Source organism: Mizuhopecten yessoensis, unplaced genomic scaffold (assembly GCF_002113885.1).
Source record: "Mizuhopecten yessoensis strain PY_sf001 unplaced genomic scaffold, ASM211388v2 scaffold9211, whole genome shotgun sequence".
Classification (NCBI taxonomy): Eukaryota; Metazoa; Mollusca; class Bivalvia; order Pectinida; family Pectinidae; genus Mizuhopecten; species Mizuhopecten yessoensis.
The window spans coordinates 34,798-51,249 of NW_018407934.1; the positions used below are offsets into that span (position 1 = coordinate 34,798).

General features: G+C 33.5%; 1 protein-coding gene across 1 annotated transcript; it reads right to left on the bottom strand.

Moving 5' to 3' along the window:
• Positions 1-257: 257 nt before the first annotated feature.
• Positions 258-12,453, bottom strand: LOC110457552 (cholesterol 24-hydroxylase-like). The gene is made up of 14 exons (XM_021508882.1): positions 12,317-12,453; positions 11,055-11,132; positions 10,723-10,804; positions 9,314-9,387; positions 8,014-8,100; positions 7,118-7,256; positions 6,814-6,927; positions 6,275-6,431; positions 5,912-5,977; positions 5,322-5,394; positions 3,895-4,090; positions 3,555-3,646; positions 3,066-3,135; positions 258-2,623 (listed from the first exon to the last, which is right to left on the bottom strand). The coding sequence occupies exons 1-14, from the start codon at positions 12,451-12,453 to the stop codon at positions 2,477-2,479; spliced, it is 1,512 nt and encodes a 503-aa protein (XP_021364557.1). The 3' UTR covers positions 258-2,476.
• Between the last annotated feature and the right edge of the window lie 3,999 nt (positions 12,454-16,452).

A 16,452-nucleotide genomic window follows, 5' to 3' on the forward strand; every position in this document is an offset into this window, starting at 1 on the left:
TTTATCTAACTATCAATGACAAGTAACACTTTTAATATTCATGGTTATCAATTGTTGATTCTTATCATGAATATATAACAGAAATACAAGGAATCGTTTAATTTCAATCTACCAGTACTCCTCGAAAATTTTATATTAATAAATCAATTTTTTGTTCAATCGTATTGAATGATGTAAACATTATTAAGCGTTTAATATACATGTAACAACTAAAGACGTTTTAGTCGAATATATGGTTATAATGAACTAACAAAATATATTGATCCTAACCTCTTCTCTGTCTCAATTTCTTCTCAGTCAATATAACTTTTGTATGTCCCTAATAACTATGACCAGTGATTCAAATCGCCACAAGAACATAATTGAAAAATATAACGAACAAATAGAGGTCAAATACTGGCCAAGGTCTTTTATATGGCCTTGGGACGTCAGTCTTTCAAAATTAACACTGTTATATATAGTGAATATCGCATTTTACAACTCTCAACCTATGAAATAAACAGGTTGAGCTAAGGGCGTTTATCCTTTTTTACATACAAACACTACTTAATGTATTTATGCATGAATGAATACAGGCGTAGTTCTGGTCCATGTGTACACTGTTATTTTGTTGACCCATTGTATACAATGTATAATGGAGCAAATCTTTGCAATTCTTTCATGTGTAATGTTTGTTAAACTAACAGTAATACCATGTGAAAAGTTTAAATAATCTGTTCTCTATTTTCTACTTAAAAAGCAAGTTGGCAATAGATGTAATTATCTTTTGCCTCTTTCTAGTAACATATTTATGTTTTAGTATTGATATACCTACATACATTCGGTGACCTTTAAATTTACACAAAAGTGACCTCATCTGGTCGCCAAGATGTACAGTCATACGGTGACCCATCAGTGTCATAGATACTGCATATGAAGATATCATAGGATAATAAATCATCTTATTATATACATTCCAATGGTGTCTATGAAGTATATTTACATGCGATGGTCGCCAGTGACCTTTATCTAATATGAAAATATGCACTTACATAGTGACTAATAACTAGATTAAAACGGTAAGAGTGGAAGTTTTCGCGTGTGAAATTGTTGCGTTGTTACACATTTAACTGATCACGGCGTCGAAATTTTCGCGTTTGTAATATTTCTACAATCTATATATTCTATTTATCTACAATCTATATAATCTATAAATAGATATGAGCATGTGAATAGGTGTACATGAAATTTACATCTATATTTCTTTAAAATTCTAACGGGCCTTTTTCAAAGAAGCATTAACTATGATGTCCTACTTCAGTGTAATAAACATGTTCCTTAAACAGTCTGTCTGTGTATGTGCATGTGTCTGTCAAATACGTCTGTGACCGTTTGCCTGTCTGCCGCTGTCTGTTTGTCTGTCTGTTTTTCTCTCTATTCCCTATATATTATAAAACAACAACACCTGATATTGATATGAAAACGCTTGTATTGGTTGAAAATACATGTAATTACAAATTCAATATAGTTAACATGTTAAAGTGAATGATATGTATCCTGCTAATGATATGTATCCTGCTAATGATATGTATCCTGCTAATGATATGGATGCTGTACATAATGTATACGATGGGTTTGCTTTATCACTGTATACTGATTACTGGTCATGACACACATGTATTTGCTATAATATATATAGTGTGTATGATTATATGAAATTTATCCCAGTGAATATAGTACAGCCTGCAAGCTAATATTGGATAGAAGAGCTCTATTTCTTTATGAGTGAATCAACTACTGTGTAGATATACATAGTTCTAAATCTGTATATACATGTACATATGTTAAATGATAATAAACGATGTACACCTCGAATCTATTGTTAATAGGAATGACTATCTATTGTTAATAGGGATGACTATCTATTGTTAAAAGGGATGACTATCTATTGTTAATAGGGATGATTATCTATTGTTTGTCATGCTGTGCACAGTACTATGCATCGTGCGACAAATACATATGTAAAGTTGTAGATGTGACACTTCTAGTAATTCTTGATAAAATGGCGTTAAATCTTGGTAAATATGTAATATGTATTTGTGTTTATATTATGTATGATTGAAAGGTGAGACTTTAATAGAATACCTATGTCTATGTCTATGTGAATGCGCTGTTATGGACTGATGTATATCATTATTACTGTTTGTTGTGTATACATATTTTGTGTAGATGTGTGCTGTTTATAGACTATGCTACAATATTTGCTGTGCGCAGTGCGTTTTTAGGGCATACTGTATATACTTTCGATGATTTGTAAGTTGTATTTGATATGCATATACTCAACATGCTGCAGGCATAGTGTATAGCCAACATGATACATGAATGTAGTATGAGTTCGGCCTAGTGTGTACTTGTATATGGTCTATAGGCTATGTAGCATGCGTACTGTTTGTTGCATGGTGTCCACATCTTCTTCGTTAAGTGTTGACATATGCCCCTATTTCGCCGTTCTTGGTCGCAGAAAGCATTTGGCGCCACCTAATATTCGAAGAGTGCCGCAATCAATAACACCCATGGGTTGACCTGGTACTAGCTCGAAGTCGAAGTTTTGGATGATTTTAGCCATTATGATCTTTGTTTCTATCTGTTATTCAAAATAAAAGAACTATGAACATATTCGTCTTAATGTAGAGGGAACACATGATTTGATAAATGATTTAAAAATATCAAAGCGGTGTTTCATGTATACAATCAGTCAGCAAAATAAAGGTTTTGAAAGTATGTTCATATAAAATACGAACTTCGTTACTTTTTCACCTGTCCTCAAGTAAATTACAAAAACCTACTCTCCATAAAAGATGCATTTAATAAACAACGTTTGGCCTACCTCAAAGCAGGAATATGCATTCCTGGAGTTCTGTTACATTACCTAAGGTAACTGTACGAAGGAAATAAAATAGTAATTACTAACAATGGCGATATTTTCTGTCGTAATCAAATTATATTTAAATTGATAAAGGATGAAAAGGAAATTTTACTGTTTTTTTTTATTCAAAACAATTTAGTAATAAACAAAATTGACCCACCTCTGCAAATTTCTTCCCTATGCAGGTGTGAGGCCCTGCTGAAAATGGAGTATATACGTATGTACCAACTCTGAAAAGGAATGGAAAGCAAATATTACATGATATTTCAACTTTTTAACATTTTAAGAAAGTTTAAAAGTTTAGCCAAACAACAATAAATGATGGTATAATCTAGAAACAGCATGAAACATTACATGATTTCCAATCGAAGAACTGTCAAGTAATCGGAGACCAATATTGACGTGACGTAAAATTTAAAATATGACGTAAATTCACGAACTATCTCCAATTGTCGTTCACCGCCGTACAAAACTTGTAGCAAAGAACAGGCAAGGTGTATTGAAAACCTTATATATAAAGTGTAATGGTATGTTTAATACTGTTGTGTGATATCAAATTCTTTCACCATTAAAGCAAAATGTTACACCAATACCTAGTAAGAAAATATGCAAGTCAAAACCTGTTTTTCTTTGTTGTAACAATTTGTACCTTTCGTTTGCTTTCGGGTCAAACCGTTCCGGTAGAAACTGGGAAGGATTCGTCAAGGTCTTTGTAGATCTGCCATTGGCATAAAAACTAACCTGTAATGATATATATCCTGCCATTTTGAATCGATTTCATTGAATAGCAATCATTTTAAAATATGAATTATGCACCAAAGGAAGGAATGCATCCTTGTTTTTTTTCTTGGAATTAACCATTATTCTCTATATAAATGTCTTCATAAACCGCATAACCAAGATACAATATTACTTATGTAAGGCTCAATCGTCTATTTCATTTCAAATATAGTTGCGTATGTTTAGCCAGAAATACATGGCTAGCATACCATTATGTCTGTTCCGGCAGGAAGTGAAAACTCTCCAAGCCTTTCGTTTCGGACTGTTTCTCTGAATGTTTGTTTTACTATCGGATAAAGTCGAAGTGTTTCCTTCATCACCATATCCAGATAAGGCAAGTCGTCAAGTTCGGCAGACGTTAATACAGAAACGGCCGCCACATTGGTGTCAATTTCGTCCTGTAGTCTGTAGGATTTATAGACATTAAGCATGATATAAAAATATAACAAGAGGCCCAATGGGCATGCATCGCTCACCTGGTATTAATCTCACACTTGTTACATTAAAAGTGATCTCAAATAAAGCTACTGGCAAAACATCAGTATTTTATGACTATTATTCATTTAAAAGAACCTGTTAAAAGATTTTTAAAAATTGACCCCTGTGACCTTGAACGTCGAACAAGGTCATTACGTTAAACAAACTTTAAAGCCCTTTATCTCGGCATAAATATCAACATCCTGGTCCTTTTTGGTTATTCAGAAGAAGTTGGTTAACGTTTTTTGAGACAATTGACCCCTGTGACCTTGAATATTAGTGAAGGTCATTTATTTGAACAAACTGGTAGCCCTTTATCCAAATTTCCTTCTGGCCAAATATCATCATCCTAGGCCTTTTGGTTATTAAAAAGAAGTTGTAAAGTTAAATATTGACGACGGACGACGGGCCAGATGTGCTAAAAATATAAATGTATATATCTTCTGTAGGTGATTTGACATCATATTTTCCCTTGCATTAAATTAGTTTACATTAAAATCAAGACAATCATTCGAAAGTTGCTTCTTGTACATCTATACAAGTCATACCCCGTCGTAGACTACATTTATCTTGAAGATAGTTGTTGCATGCCCTCTTTTAATCAGTATTCAACATTTTGAAACAAGTATTAGCCAATACAAATATCGCTATTGACATTTGCCAATGTATCAACTAAATTAAAATGAAACAAAATTTGAACAAAGAATGAAAAAATCATTCAACTTTGGTATAGATAATGACCAAAAAAAGGTTTAATTCTGATTAAGAACATTGTTAAACTGAAAGGTAAAGTTAATGATATTGTGAATAAAGACAAAAAGTACTGCAAAACTAAAGAAATCTTGAACGTTAAACGTCACAAAAAGATATATTTAACCAAGATTATAGCGTTAGATATAAATGTTTAAAACTGTCCTTTCTACTGATAACAAGGACTCATAACAAAACAAAACTTTCGACGTGTAATAAAATGATACTTACGTTTTTTGTGTATTGGTGTTACACGGTCATTTCATGTTTAATTTATATAATCTAAGTAATTAGATAAAATGGAATTGCAACATTTATGTTATTTGTTAATCAAGAATAATATCTTCCTCAATAGATACTTTCACCACAAGAAATTGTTTTGTAGATATTTTCTGTAAATATAAAATACTTTTTGTAACATGCTGGATTCTGTGCCAAGAGGAAAACCATGAAACTTAGAGTATTGGCTGTAGTTTCCTGTCCTGTAAAAATAAGCGAACAAAATTACCATATGCTAATGATAATTTATTATACTAGTGTACTTATGGGGAAATACGATGTAAACAGGTACTGGGCTACTTCCGGGTATTGATTTCGCAATAAATACATTTTACCGTAACACCCCATTTTTTGATAATAGACGAAAAACACAAACAAACAAAATAAACATGGTTTTACTAAATTATTATTGTAGTGTTTTTTTCAATATTTCGGACAATTCGTGTACTTTTTTCCGAATATTTTGATAACAACCAGGAATTGCTGTCATATCTGAACACCCTTAATCGTTTGATAACATGGAATATTCATAGAAGGAATTCCAGAAAAGACATATGTGAAAAGTGCAAAAAAAGTATTGTTAGCACTCAGACAACTCTTAGTGATCGGTTAGTGTTAAAGATGTATGGGACTTATCGAATCTCTTCAGTATAATCATGTTATATGACAATTTATAGTCAGTAACTTAGGATAAATGTGTTCAACGCATTGCATACATACCTCCTATGAGGAATGAGACGAAATGGTCTAACAAAATTTCCTCTGTTATCTGTGACGGGTTTTGCTCTGTAAATAAACGTTTTGATTTTTTTTTTATGGCCAATTATGATATACTATTTAATTAAGGACTTCCTTAATGAAAGCTTATCTAAAATGGATTATTTAAATTATTTGGTCATTTATATACTCAGGTAAATGTCATTTCGTTTCCTGGTTTGAAGTTATATTGTTTTATTTTATCCACAATATACCTCCATATGAGTTCATGGGATAGGTTATAGTCATGAATATATTATAAAATCAACACACACGGAAGACATTGGTATCTCTCACAGTGACGGTTTCATAATGAGTAGAAATTACCTTTCAGCTCAAGGATGCTTTGAAGCAAGTCATGAGGAACATGGACTCCTCTCTGTTTCTCGTTTCTTCTCTCCGCTATCCGTTCTTTTGCATACAACCTGAGCTTTGCTACTGCATTGCGAACTTGAAGACAATATTTCCACTTAAAGGGGTTCATCTAAAAATAGTCCGACATTATTAATATAATAATTGCTAATATTAACTACATAATATTTTATTATAGCAACATTGAAAATTAACATCGAATCTGACAGCATAATTCATATATCACATCAGATGTTTTCCTTTTTGTATCAATGATATAAAATATGAATTTCAAAATACATGTATTAAACGGCTATTAACGCTTTGCCTCTTGTTCAATCCGATATTTAATTTATTATCAACATATGCTAGAACTAAATATAAATTAATTCTGATGAAATATTCTGTACCCAAGAAAATGAAAACAAAAAAATAATGATGATACGATAACTTTTTACTGGATAACATAACAACCAGGTTTCATCATGGGTGCCTACGTAAAACCATTTACTTACACTGAACAATGGGTTCATCATCTGTTTTGAAAATGCAGCTAATGTAAATCCCAAATAATATGCAAAAGGATGAGATGGACTGTCTAGTGTTCCAAGATCAAAGTTAAACGTAACCTGCAAAGAAGAACATCTTGTTACCTGATGTATTGATGATTTCGTTTGTTACCGCTTAACTTCCAAACACTTTTACACCAACCACGACAATTCAAAAGGAGCACACTCGTAAGAGTTATTCACATAGGACCCCTATACCGATTCCACACCAAATATCACATACGTTTTAAGCTTGAATGTAAGGCGTTACCTTACACATCAGGTGAAGTGTAACTTTGTGAAACAATTCCTCCATGGGCGTATGCGTTTTCCCGTCCGCATACTTTCCCAGCTGGTGTACAAGACTGTCGGCATACTCATTGAAGTCCGGAGTGAATTGACGTAGATTACTATAAAATATTGTACATTTGTAACCAGCTTAGTATATTTATTTGTTGTTATACCAAAAGCATAATTGTGAACTGCTGTTAACTTACATGTATTAGATACCAGCAATTCACAAATGTGTTTCTAACTGATAATGTTCTGTAAATATACACTTATAAAGCTTATATTGTAAATAAAATAGACAAAACAGATAAACCTTGTATTCCAAAACAAAATAATTCGATTACTTATCTATATATATACAATGAATATAATTATCGTAATTCAAACTCAAAATCGATAAATTTATTAACAAAATATTAACAATGAAAAATTGTAAGGTGATGTATGAAAACGTTTAAGACCAGATGTTCGGGAAAGGTTAGCATTTTCTGCTTCATCTACGACACTTTCCTTCGTCTTTGATGTAAACCTTTATATATCAAGTAAATAATAACTCATACACTCTGTAGCATAAATCAAATATATCATTTTACTTTCATCATATAGTAATTGATACCACGTTGCTTTGTATGGATTAAAAACAGAATTTTCGTCTTAACCACTGACAGTGAGTGATATTTCTTAGAAATTCACATGTGCAATTGTCAATATACAGGATTAGACTGCACAATATAAACACAAAAAGTAAAGCCAAACATAATAACACATGAAGACCTTGTAAGCCTTTATTACGATTTGCATTTGCTATTTATAAACATGACGGATAGAAAAAACATCGGAATATGAAAAGGACGGTGTACATTGTACATGACTTACTGTGGTTTAAACCAGTGATTGAAATGCATACGTTGGACTATCCAAACTGTTTGATCAACTTCACTTTCAAGTCCGTTCCCGACATATCTGTAACACAAAACTCGTCATAATAAAAACATCGCATTCGTTAATATTTATAACTAGAAGTGAAACACAAGAAATGTCAAATATTGTGCAATAGTCATACATAATCCTATGTTAGATAATGAAATTGTATCAGCAATGTTGGAGACAAAAAATGGCGAAATTGTATCAGTTTGAAATATTGAAACATGCTAATACTGTATACTGGAAAATGTTCGCAGCCGATAAATATTTTGTCATCCGCAATGAAGGCCAATTTATAATTGCAGAGAATATAAGTAAACAGTATAATAAACATAGTAAGTGAATATGAAGAGCGAAACTAACACTAAGCAAAAACTGATTTCATGGGCGAAGGGCGAAAGTTAGACTGGGCGAAATTTTTCCAGTAAACATTATTAGTTAGACAATGTTGATTGTTGCTGCCTTTAAAACAATATTTTAATATTGTATCAATAGTAAAAAGGAACTTTATTAAAGCATGGCGATAATTCGTCTGCTAAGTGTACAGTTTCCACGGAGACCTTTGAGATATTTATAACTAGAAAAAGGAAAGTTAAGTTAAATCAGACAAAAATCAGTTTTTATTTTTCTTATCTGTTATATGTAAGGTAAGGTACTTTCAAATCTGCTCTATGTTGAATCTTTCTTAAGGATTAACTTGAATATATTTTTTATGTTATGGAGATATAACACAAAAAAACGGAGTGTTCGAAGCGATTGATGATGAGAGTACACTCCGTTTTTTTGTGTTATAGCTCCATAACATAAAAAATAAATTCAAGTTAATCCTGTGGAAATCAACTTTTATTGATGGACACTTTTTCTGTTAGAAATCATTACGCCGCTGTATCAGCCAATCAAAAGTGACGTTACAAATGGCGACGTAATTCTTTACGTTATGGGAGGATAACATAACTTTTTAGGCCAATGAAAACGTTTGGTAAAAGCAAGATTTAATTATTTCTTGATAATGAATGATGCTGAGGCCTTAACGTTAATGAATACTCATTTGAAAAATCAGAATTTAACAATGCAAAATTGAGAAACAAAGTCAGAGAAAAAAAAAAGAAGAATGACGCCAGCATCTATTATTATAACTTATTAAAACTACTGAATAAAGAATGAAATCGAGTTTTAACAAATCGTACAATGTTATTTATTTGTAATGCTCTATATGTAAGGAATATTTGCAAAACGGTCCCGTATTACGTACCTTGTCCCAAACAAATGTGTTAACCTGGAGTATATCGCTTTAGATTTTGGATAATTTCCGGTCACAAGGACATTCTGAAATTATAAATCTAGGCCGTGAATTCCGCCTGATGTGTAACAATTTTCAGTAATACGCTTGCTATTCTACACGAGTAACAATCGCCACGTCCTCACTTGTAGAATGACAAAACAGTCGTCAATTAGTATCCTGAAATTATACAACTGTCAAGTAACCCCTTGAAGCATAACTCACGTAAGCACTACACACATAGTTATAATTTGCAAATATTTCATGGAGTATTATATTTATAACAATTGTTTAACAGTTATTTCTCGGAATATTACTCACATAACAATCGATATTTAATCTCTTGGAATATTACTCACATGACAAACGTCGAGTAATTACTTGAAATATTACCCATTTAACAAGCGTCAAGTAATGTCGTGGAATATTACTCACTTAACAAACAAACGTCGGGTAATATCTCAAAGAATAAATACCATAGCGATCGTCAAGTAATCTTTTGAAAAATAAACTTGCATAACAAACTTCAAGTAATCTTTTCGAAAATAACTACCCAACAGTTGTCAAGTAATCTCTGAGAATATTTCTACATTACAGACGTCAAGTAATATCTTGAAGAATAACTAACATAACAATTGCTATGTACATGCAATACTTGTGTATGGAAAAAACTGTCAAATTATCTTGTTGATATTATTAACCAGATATATATGCAATCTTCAAATTATTAGCCATTGGCCACCCAGTAATTTGAAAGGACTGCTGAACATAGTATTTCAAACATCTGGAGTAGTGCTTTCTAGCACCGATTGTTTGAAGGATTAACAAAACGGTTTCTTCGGATGTTTGTGTTTTGTTGCGTGTGAAAGTAAACAGAAACTTTGCTCGATAGGAACAATTTGTAGAAGTGGAAAAATAATATTCACTAGCAGGACAATGATAACATTCCTGCCCCCGGTGTTTTAAATGGTTAATCATATTATCATAGACAGTTTAGTTGTTGTTACAATTGACGAATGTTGATGTACAATCAACATATTATTCGTTATAAGTATGGCAAAATCACGCAGAATTTGACCGATAAGTGCCGCGGTAAACTGCACATTGGTTGTCTTATATCTGTCAGGTCAATGTTCACTAAATACTAGATCTACTTATACATAAATATGACTCTTATACTAATTAATCTCGTATTCCATATGTCAGATTATTGCTTGAAGGACCGTATACGGTGTATACCAATCAGAAAATATATTCAAGTAATATTTACATAGCAAATATAAGATAATAGTGTAAACAACTACTGACATAACGTTATTCTATTCAAATTCAAAATGTTTCTGATATCGCTTTAAATCATAGCTATTTTTGCATACATGTACCTTGACAAGCTCAGGGTCGGAAACAATGACAAACGTCTGATGCCACATATAAATCCGGAATATCATTCCGTATGTTTCGGTTCTGAAATTATAATGGAAATGCAAACTTACATGCTCAATATAAACGGCAGTAATCAAAATGATTTTCAAATACATTTATCGAACATAAAGCCAATGGAGATTATTCAATATTATTTCTGATATCAATATCGCTTCACAATCCTGTAACTCCATCATATAAAATTGCATATGATTGTTCAGATGAAAAAAACCCTTATTTGTTTATAAAAAAAATGTCATTGATACAAATACCAAATTATTCATAAGCTTACAGTTCCAGAATGTAGTCATCGAAAATGCCACCTTTCGAAACCACTTTCTGGATCGATTGAAGATGGCCACTCCAGAAACTGCAAAAGAACATACATGTAATTGTTAACCATTTTATCTATCTGTATCTCTTTCTTTGTCTCAGTCTGTGTCTCACTTTCTCTCTATCTGTCTGTGTCCCTTTTTCTGTCTCTTCCTGTCCGTCAGCCTCTGTGTCTTTTTCGCTGTCTGTCTTTCTCTCTGTCCCTGTGGTAACATTTACTGTCAGTAATATGTCAATGAACATACATGTATCAGTCATTTTCCTGTTAAATGTATATATATATACCCAGTCTGAATAGTTCACATTAAATTCAACGTGTCATGCTTTAAGCAATTGCTGTGCTTTAAATATTTTTGTTCATATTTTATTGTTGCCGTAAATGAAACAATTTGTATCTCCCGTATTTTTTATTGTTGGTAAGATCATAAAGTTATGCATTTGTCTAAGTATGGTGACGTCACAATTTAGCTTGTATTGTTGTTGACGTCATGGATTTATGTGTGACGTCATAATTACTTTGCATTATTGATGACGTCATACTTTCCCGTGTAAACAACTATGACCTGACAATGCCTGTTTTCAAAATAAACACAGTTTCCTGATGAACAGGGAATCAACCCGAGAAAGGCCTAGAGACGCTATCTCTGTCTTTTGTTTTATTATATATATATATATTATAAATCAGAAAAATGATCCTTATATATATATATGACTACAATGCATCACCATTTTGATACAAGTACTACAGTATATAGTTAAGATTATATATATGTCACAACTCTCAACCCTTGTCATTAACCCGATGAGTAAAGCGTGTTGACGTTTCCATACAAACACTACTAAATATATTTATGCATGGATAGGCAGCAGCCTTAATACTGGTCGACTCTATCCTCTATATGTTCTGCTTACCTGACATTTAGTATTGTGTTCAATGAAGCACATCTATATAAAGACCAAGCTGTTTATTAATGTAATACCATGTGAAATGCTTTACAATTTGGGCTTGTTATATATCTAAAAAGCAGGAGGACAATCCGGCATCTTCAGTTATGGCCATTTCTCCCCCAGGTACCTACATCGGTTCGTTGGTGGTATGTGACAGTTAGTCATTGCCTTAAATTACGTTACCTCTTCCTCGGAGATTCTTTCATGTTTTGCTGTACATGGTGAGTTTGTGAAAGTTTCACTGTCATGTCCTGTTTAGATTGTGGCACTCACCTGTCTCGCGGAGGTCCAGGTATATGGTCATACTTGAGATGTTGCTGGTGCAAATACCAGGCCGCGGTCCCAACAATACACAGAAATATTGTTACGAACGTGCCAATGAATTCTAGAGAAAACAGATTAATCCACATGTTCTTTGGACGACACCAACAATGTTATGGAAGATATATTTCGTGTTTTGTTTTTTCTAGTGAGATGCCTACGTTTTGGCACATATATACCTACACACATACAATGGCCTTTAAAGTATACAGACATGTGACATAGTCAAAAGGTGAACCAATGTACGGTGACCCCTCAATGCTATATAGATACACTCGACTACATAAGATAGTAAAGCAAAAGGTACAAACTAACGTTAGAATGTCAGTTAATAATACAAAATGTATCTACATGTGTTGATTGTCAGTCATCAATATAGGAAATAAAAATACATTCATATAGTGTCCCATATTTGATCTGGACATTTGCTTTCGTATGTTGGTTCATATCTGACAGATATACGTATATACGATAGCCCATAGCTGACCTTGATATATACCTAGATAAGGCAACCCTGTGTTAATGCATTAATCATACATAATCTCCAAACTGTGATAGCCTATAAATAATGTCGAGTCGGGGTAACAGGAATTGGCGGTACTTAATCAAGGATAAACCATCATACGGAGCTAGTATGGCGGTGACCTACACAAAATACACCTTAACTGATTGATATATATATAGTAAAAAGTACCTACATACACTTCCACACAATCGATTGTGTAACTGTCCAGGGTAAGAAATGGGTGTTAGAAATTTCTATCTTCGATGATCATACACCCCTGGACATGAAAGAGTCTTATATTCTTTCATATTAATATTTATTCTGTTATTATAAATATAAAACAAAAGAAATTGGTATCCCAGAATTAAAAGAAATAAACTTTACATACAAAGAAAAATGGAAAGATCAAGTTTCGATAACGGGAAAAAGGTGCGTTTGTATCGTTCTGTTTCTCCATTTGACTGCTCTTACGTCCCACATGGTGCCATCGTGGTGACCTACGACGACAGCATCATGAGTGATGTAAGACCAGTCGTATGATCTCAATTACTGGTCACATGACTTGCCGTTGGACCAGTTCTGAATGTCAAGTCAGTCCAATAAATGGTCGTTGGAGTAGCTACGAGGTAGCTCCACGGGTCGTGGTACTAACTCATCAATATAACTAGTCGTGGATAGCGTTGCAGTTCACTGTTTCTTAGAATGATATTTAATCATGATACTTAATCCTTAATGGAAGAACACAAGTCAAACAAGAGATTGAACATGTAGACGAACTACAATTGGGGACATTATCTAGCCGGAGTTACTTGATTTCTTTAGGGAAGATCTGATGATTGTCGGTTGTAATAACTGAAGAGCGTTTACACAAAAATCGTCACTACTGGTGTAGCTTAATTCTGCCAAAACTGTAAAGGTAAGGGGTTAAAAGGAAAGGTCAGCAGGGGTAGCCGGAGTCTCCTAACATAACTCAATTCTTCCAATCAAAAACCCTAATGCTAGTGTAGCAGATGAACAAAATAGGGTATAAATAAACAGAACTGATTTATGATTTCGTCAGGAGCCAAATCAATGTCGTACAAACTATTGTCCGATCAATTCAAACCTCATCGGACCGATATAAACGTCTAATGCTGAGCTCAAATCAACAGCGATATCACAATCGCCAACACTATGCTACAGTTATATGTCAAGGCTCCCAAATAATCTTAAATGCTTAACATAAAACACAGAATATGAAAAAATGCAAGAAGAAAAGGCAATTACACTTACCACGTCCAGCTCTACTCGCGCCTAAATGTAGAATGTGACTATTGCGAATGAGATTTCTTTGTCCGTCACCAGCTCTGATTGGCTAAACATGTTTACGAGCAATACCATTGGTGAACGTGATCACGTGCCAAGCCTACATTCATGCGCGTGCTTTATACTCAGAGATTCCTTGTTATATATATGTTTAAGAAAAAACAAGTAAATAATCAGAATTCATATAAAAATACATATATTATATCATCAATACACACGAATATCTAAATTAAATTGTATTTCATTGCAATTCTTCACGGACTGAGTTGTAATGAACAAAATACACCTTGACACGGGAACATACATGTATGCAGTGCACTTCCGCCATATACACTTGATATACAGCGATCGTCAATCCAGTCACTCACCCGCACGTACACTTAAATTGTTTGTACGAATGACCTGTTCTGAACGAGTTATTGTGTAGATCGGGATACATAACCCCTCAAATAACCATACTAGTAAATAGCTGACTGAGTTATAATATCAGTAGAAAATATTATGAATATCCACAGTAGAATGATATACATTATTATAATATATGATCACAACTTGTCAATGAATTGAAACAGGTGTCTTGTTTTAGAAGAACCACTTTCCAGGTGTAGCTAAAATACACAGCTGAGAAACGAATACCTAGATGTTGTGAACGGGAAAAAATTTATATAACAAACAACTTCACTGATTAACATTTTGTCTTTAAAATGTGATGATAAGTATCCTTAGCTCGAGTTGCTTCCCTTGGATTGTGAATCTCTACATGATTAGTTTTTGAAGTGAGTTTTTCCCTCTACGGTTATATCATCTGCTTCTGGGAGTATCTCATCATGCATCACACCCATTATGATTGCAAAGGTAAACAAATACCGTTAGTACCTCAAATACCCAAAAACATCGGCAATGATAATTATTGCACTAGTGTGAAATGCCTACCAGTGGTTTTGACGACATTTCTGATGTGTGGATCTGGTTTGTAGAGCGTAAGTCAGTGACCGTCTGAACTGCTCGATGTCAGTCAACATGCTGATTGATTGATTGGTTGGTTTTACGTCCTTTTTACTACCGAGTAGTTCGGTTATCGTGCAGACAAAGAAAAGACGGGAAAATGAGTAGAAGGGATAAACTATGTAGTAAGTAATATAAAAGGGTGACACGGGAGAGAAGGAGCCGTCTATCCTACATGTACTTAATGTATAAATGTAATTTGTATAAGACGGCTTCAAGGCCTAATGTTTGCCTTAGCCTAACACTAGTCGTATAGTAGCACCAAGTCTGGACCGGAAGTGAGGTACTGAGCTGCTGCCAGCTACACCAACTCCTGACTATTCTATACATTTGTGTTTGGTATATATATTTTAGAAGTCTAAATGTCTAATATAATTCTGAATCCGGCGGCTTACATACCAACCGCCTTGGTTGCATCGAGCAATGACGTCACTTTTGAAGTCCGCCAAAGTGTAAACAAACGCGAAATTCTTCATGCTTCGTTTGTGTATCACACAAAAATGTACCATTGTACATAAACGAAACATTATGTTTAAACAAAGCCTGACCGCCTTCGGCCATAGTAGAAAATAGGCATGTCAAGTGCTTACAACTGTGACAAATTACATCTTGACGAAGCTGTCATCACATTCCAGATGTTCTTATATCATCGTCTGTATTGCACTTACATTAATATATTAAATGTTTCTACAAAGAGGAATTCATTGCCATCGGTTAAACATTGAACTGTTTTTTTTATGGCATTTATGATCTATTTGAATGACACGTCTTTGCAACCAAACAGCATACTGTTTTGTATCATTAACCTAGATCATTAATGCCATACAAAAACAATTCAATGTTTATTTTTACGTTTTCTCCGCCTTTCACGGTGTTTTTTTCAAACTTTATCCCGCCTCATCGACAATCTGAACCAATTTTTTCATATCTTTGAAAGCTTATTGTCGCGTGCTGATTGGCCAAGAATTTCGTCTGGCGGTGCATGTCATTTAAAGTCCCAACAACGGCACAACTTTCAAGTACACCATGTAGGTTATCTAGTGACAATGTCATTGTAAATATCATATAAAATACCTACATGTTCGATGTGAAAACAAGAAACTGAAAAAACCCCAAATATGCTCAGAATTTTAAGAGCTCAAAGGGACTCAATCATTTAATGATATAGTGTATCTAGATTGGTCTCATCCAAAGATGACAATACGTGTAAATTGACACTATTCCTCATTTATTTATGCAATTGTAGAGTGTGACCCTATACCTAATATATATA

What these genes read in the sequence shown, in the direction of transcription:
- LOC110457552 (XM_021508882.1), bottom strand. Translation starts at nt 12,453, where the DNA reads ATGTGGATTAATCTGTTTTCTCTAGAATTCATTGGCACGTTCGTAACA. An exon ending in CCGACCCTGAGCTTGTCAAG is followed by an intron (nt 9,388 to 10,722) that starts GTACATGTATGC and finishes TTATAATTTCAG; the next exon opens with AATGTCCTTGTGACCGGAAA. An exon ending in TAGGGAAGAAATTTGCAGAG is followed by an intron (nt 2,624 to 3,065) that starts GTGGGTCAATTT and finishes TTTGAATAACAG; the next exon opens with ATAGAAACAAAGATCATAAT.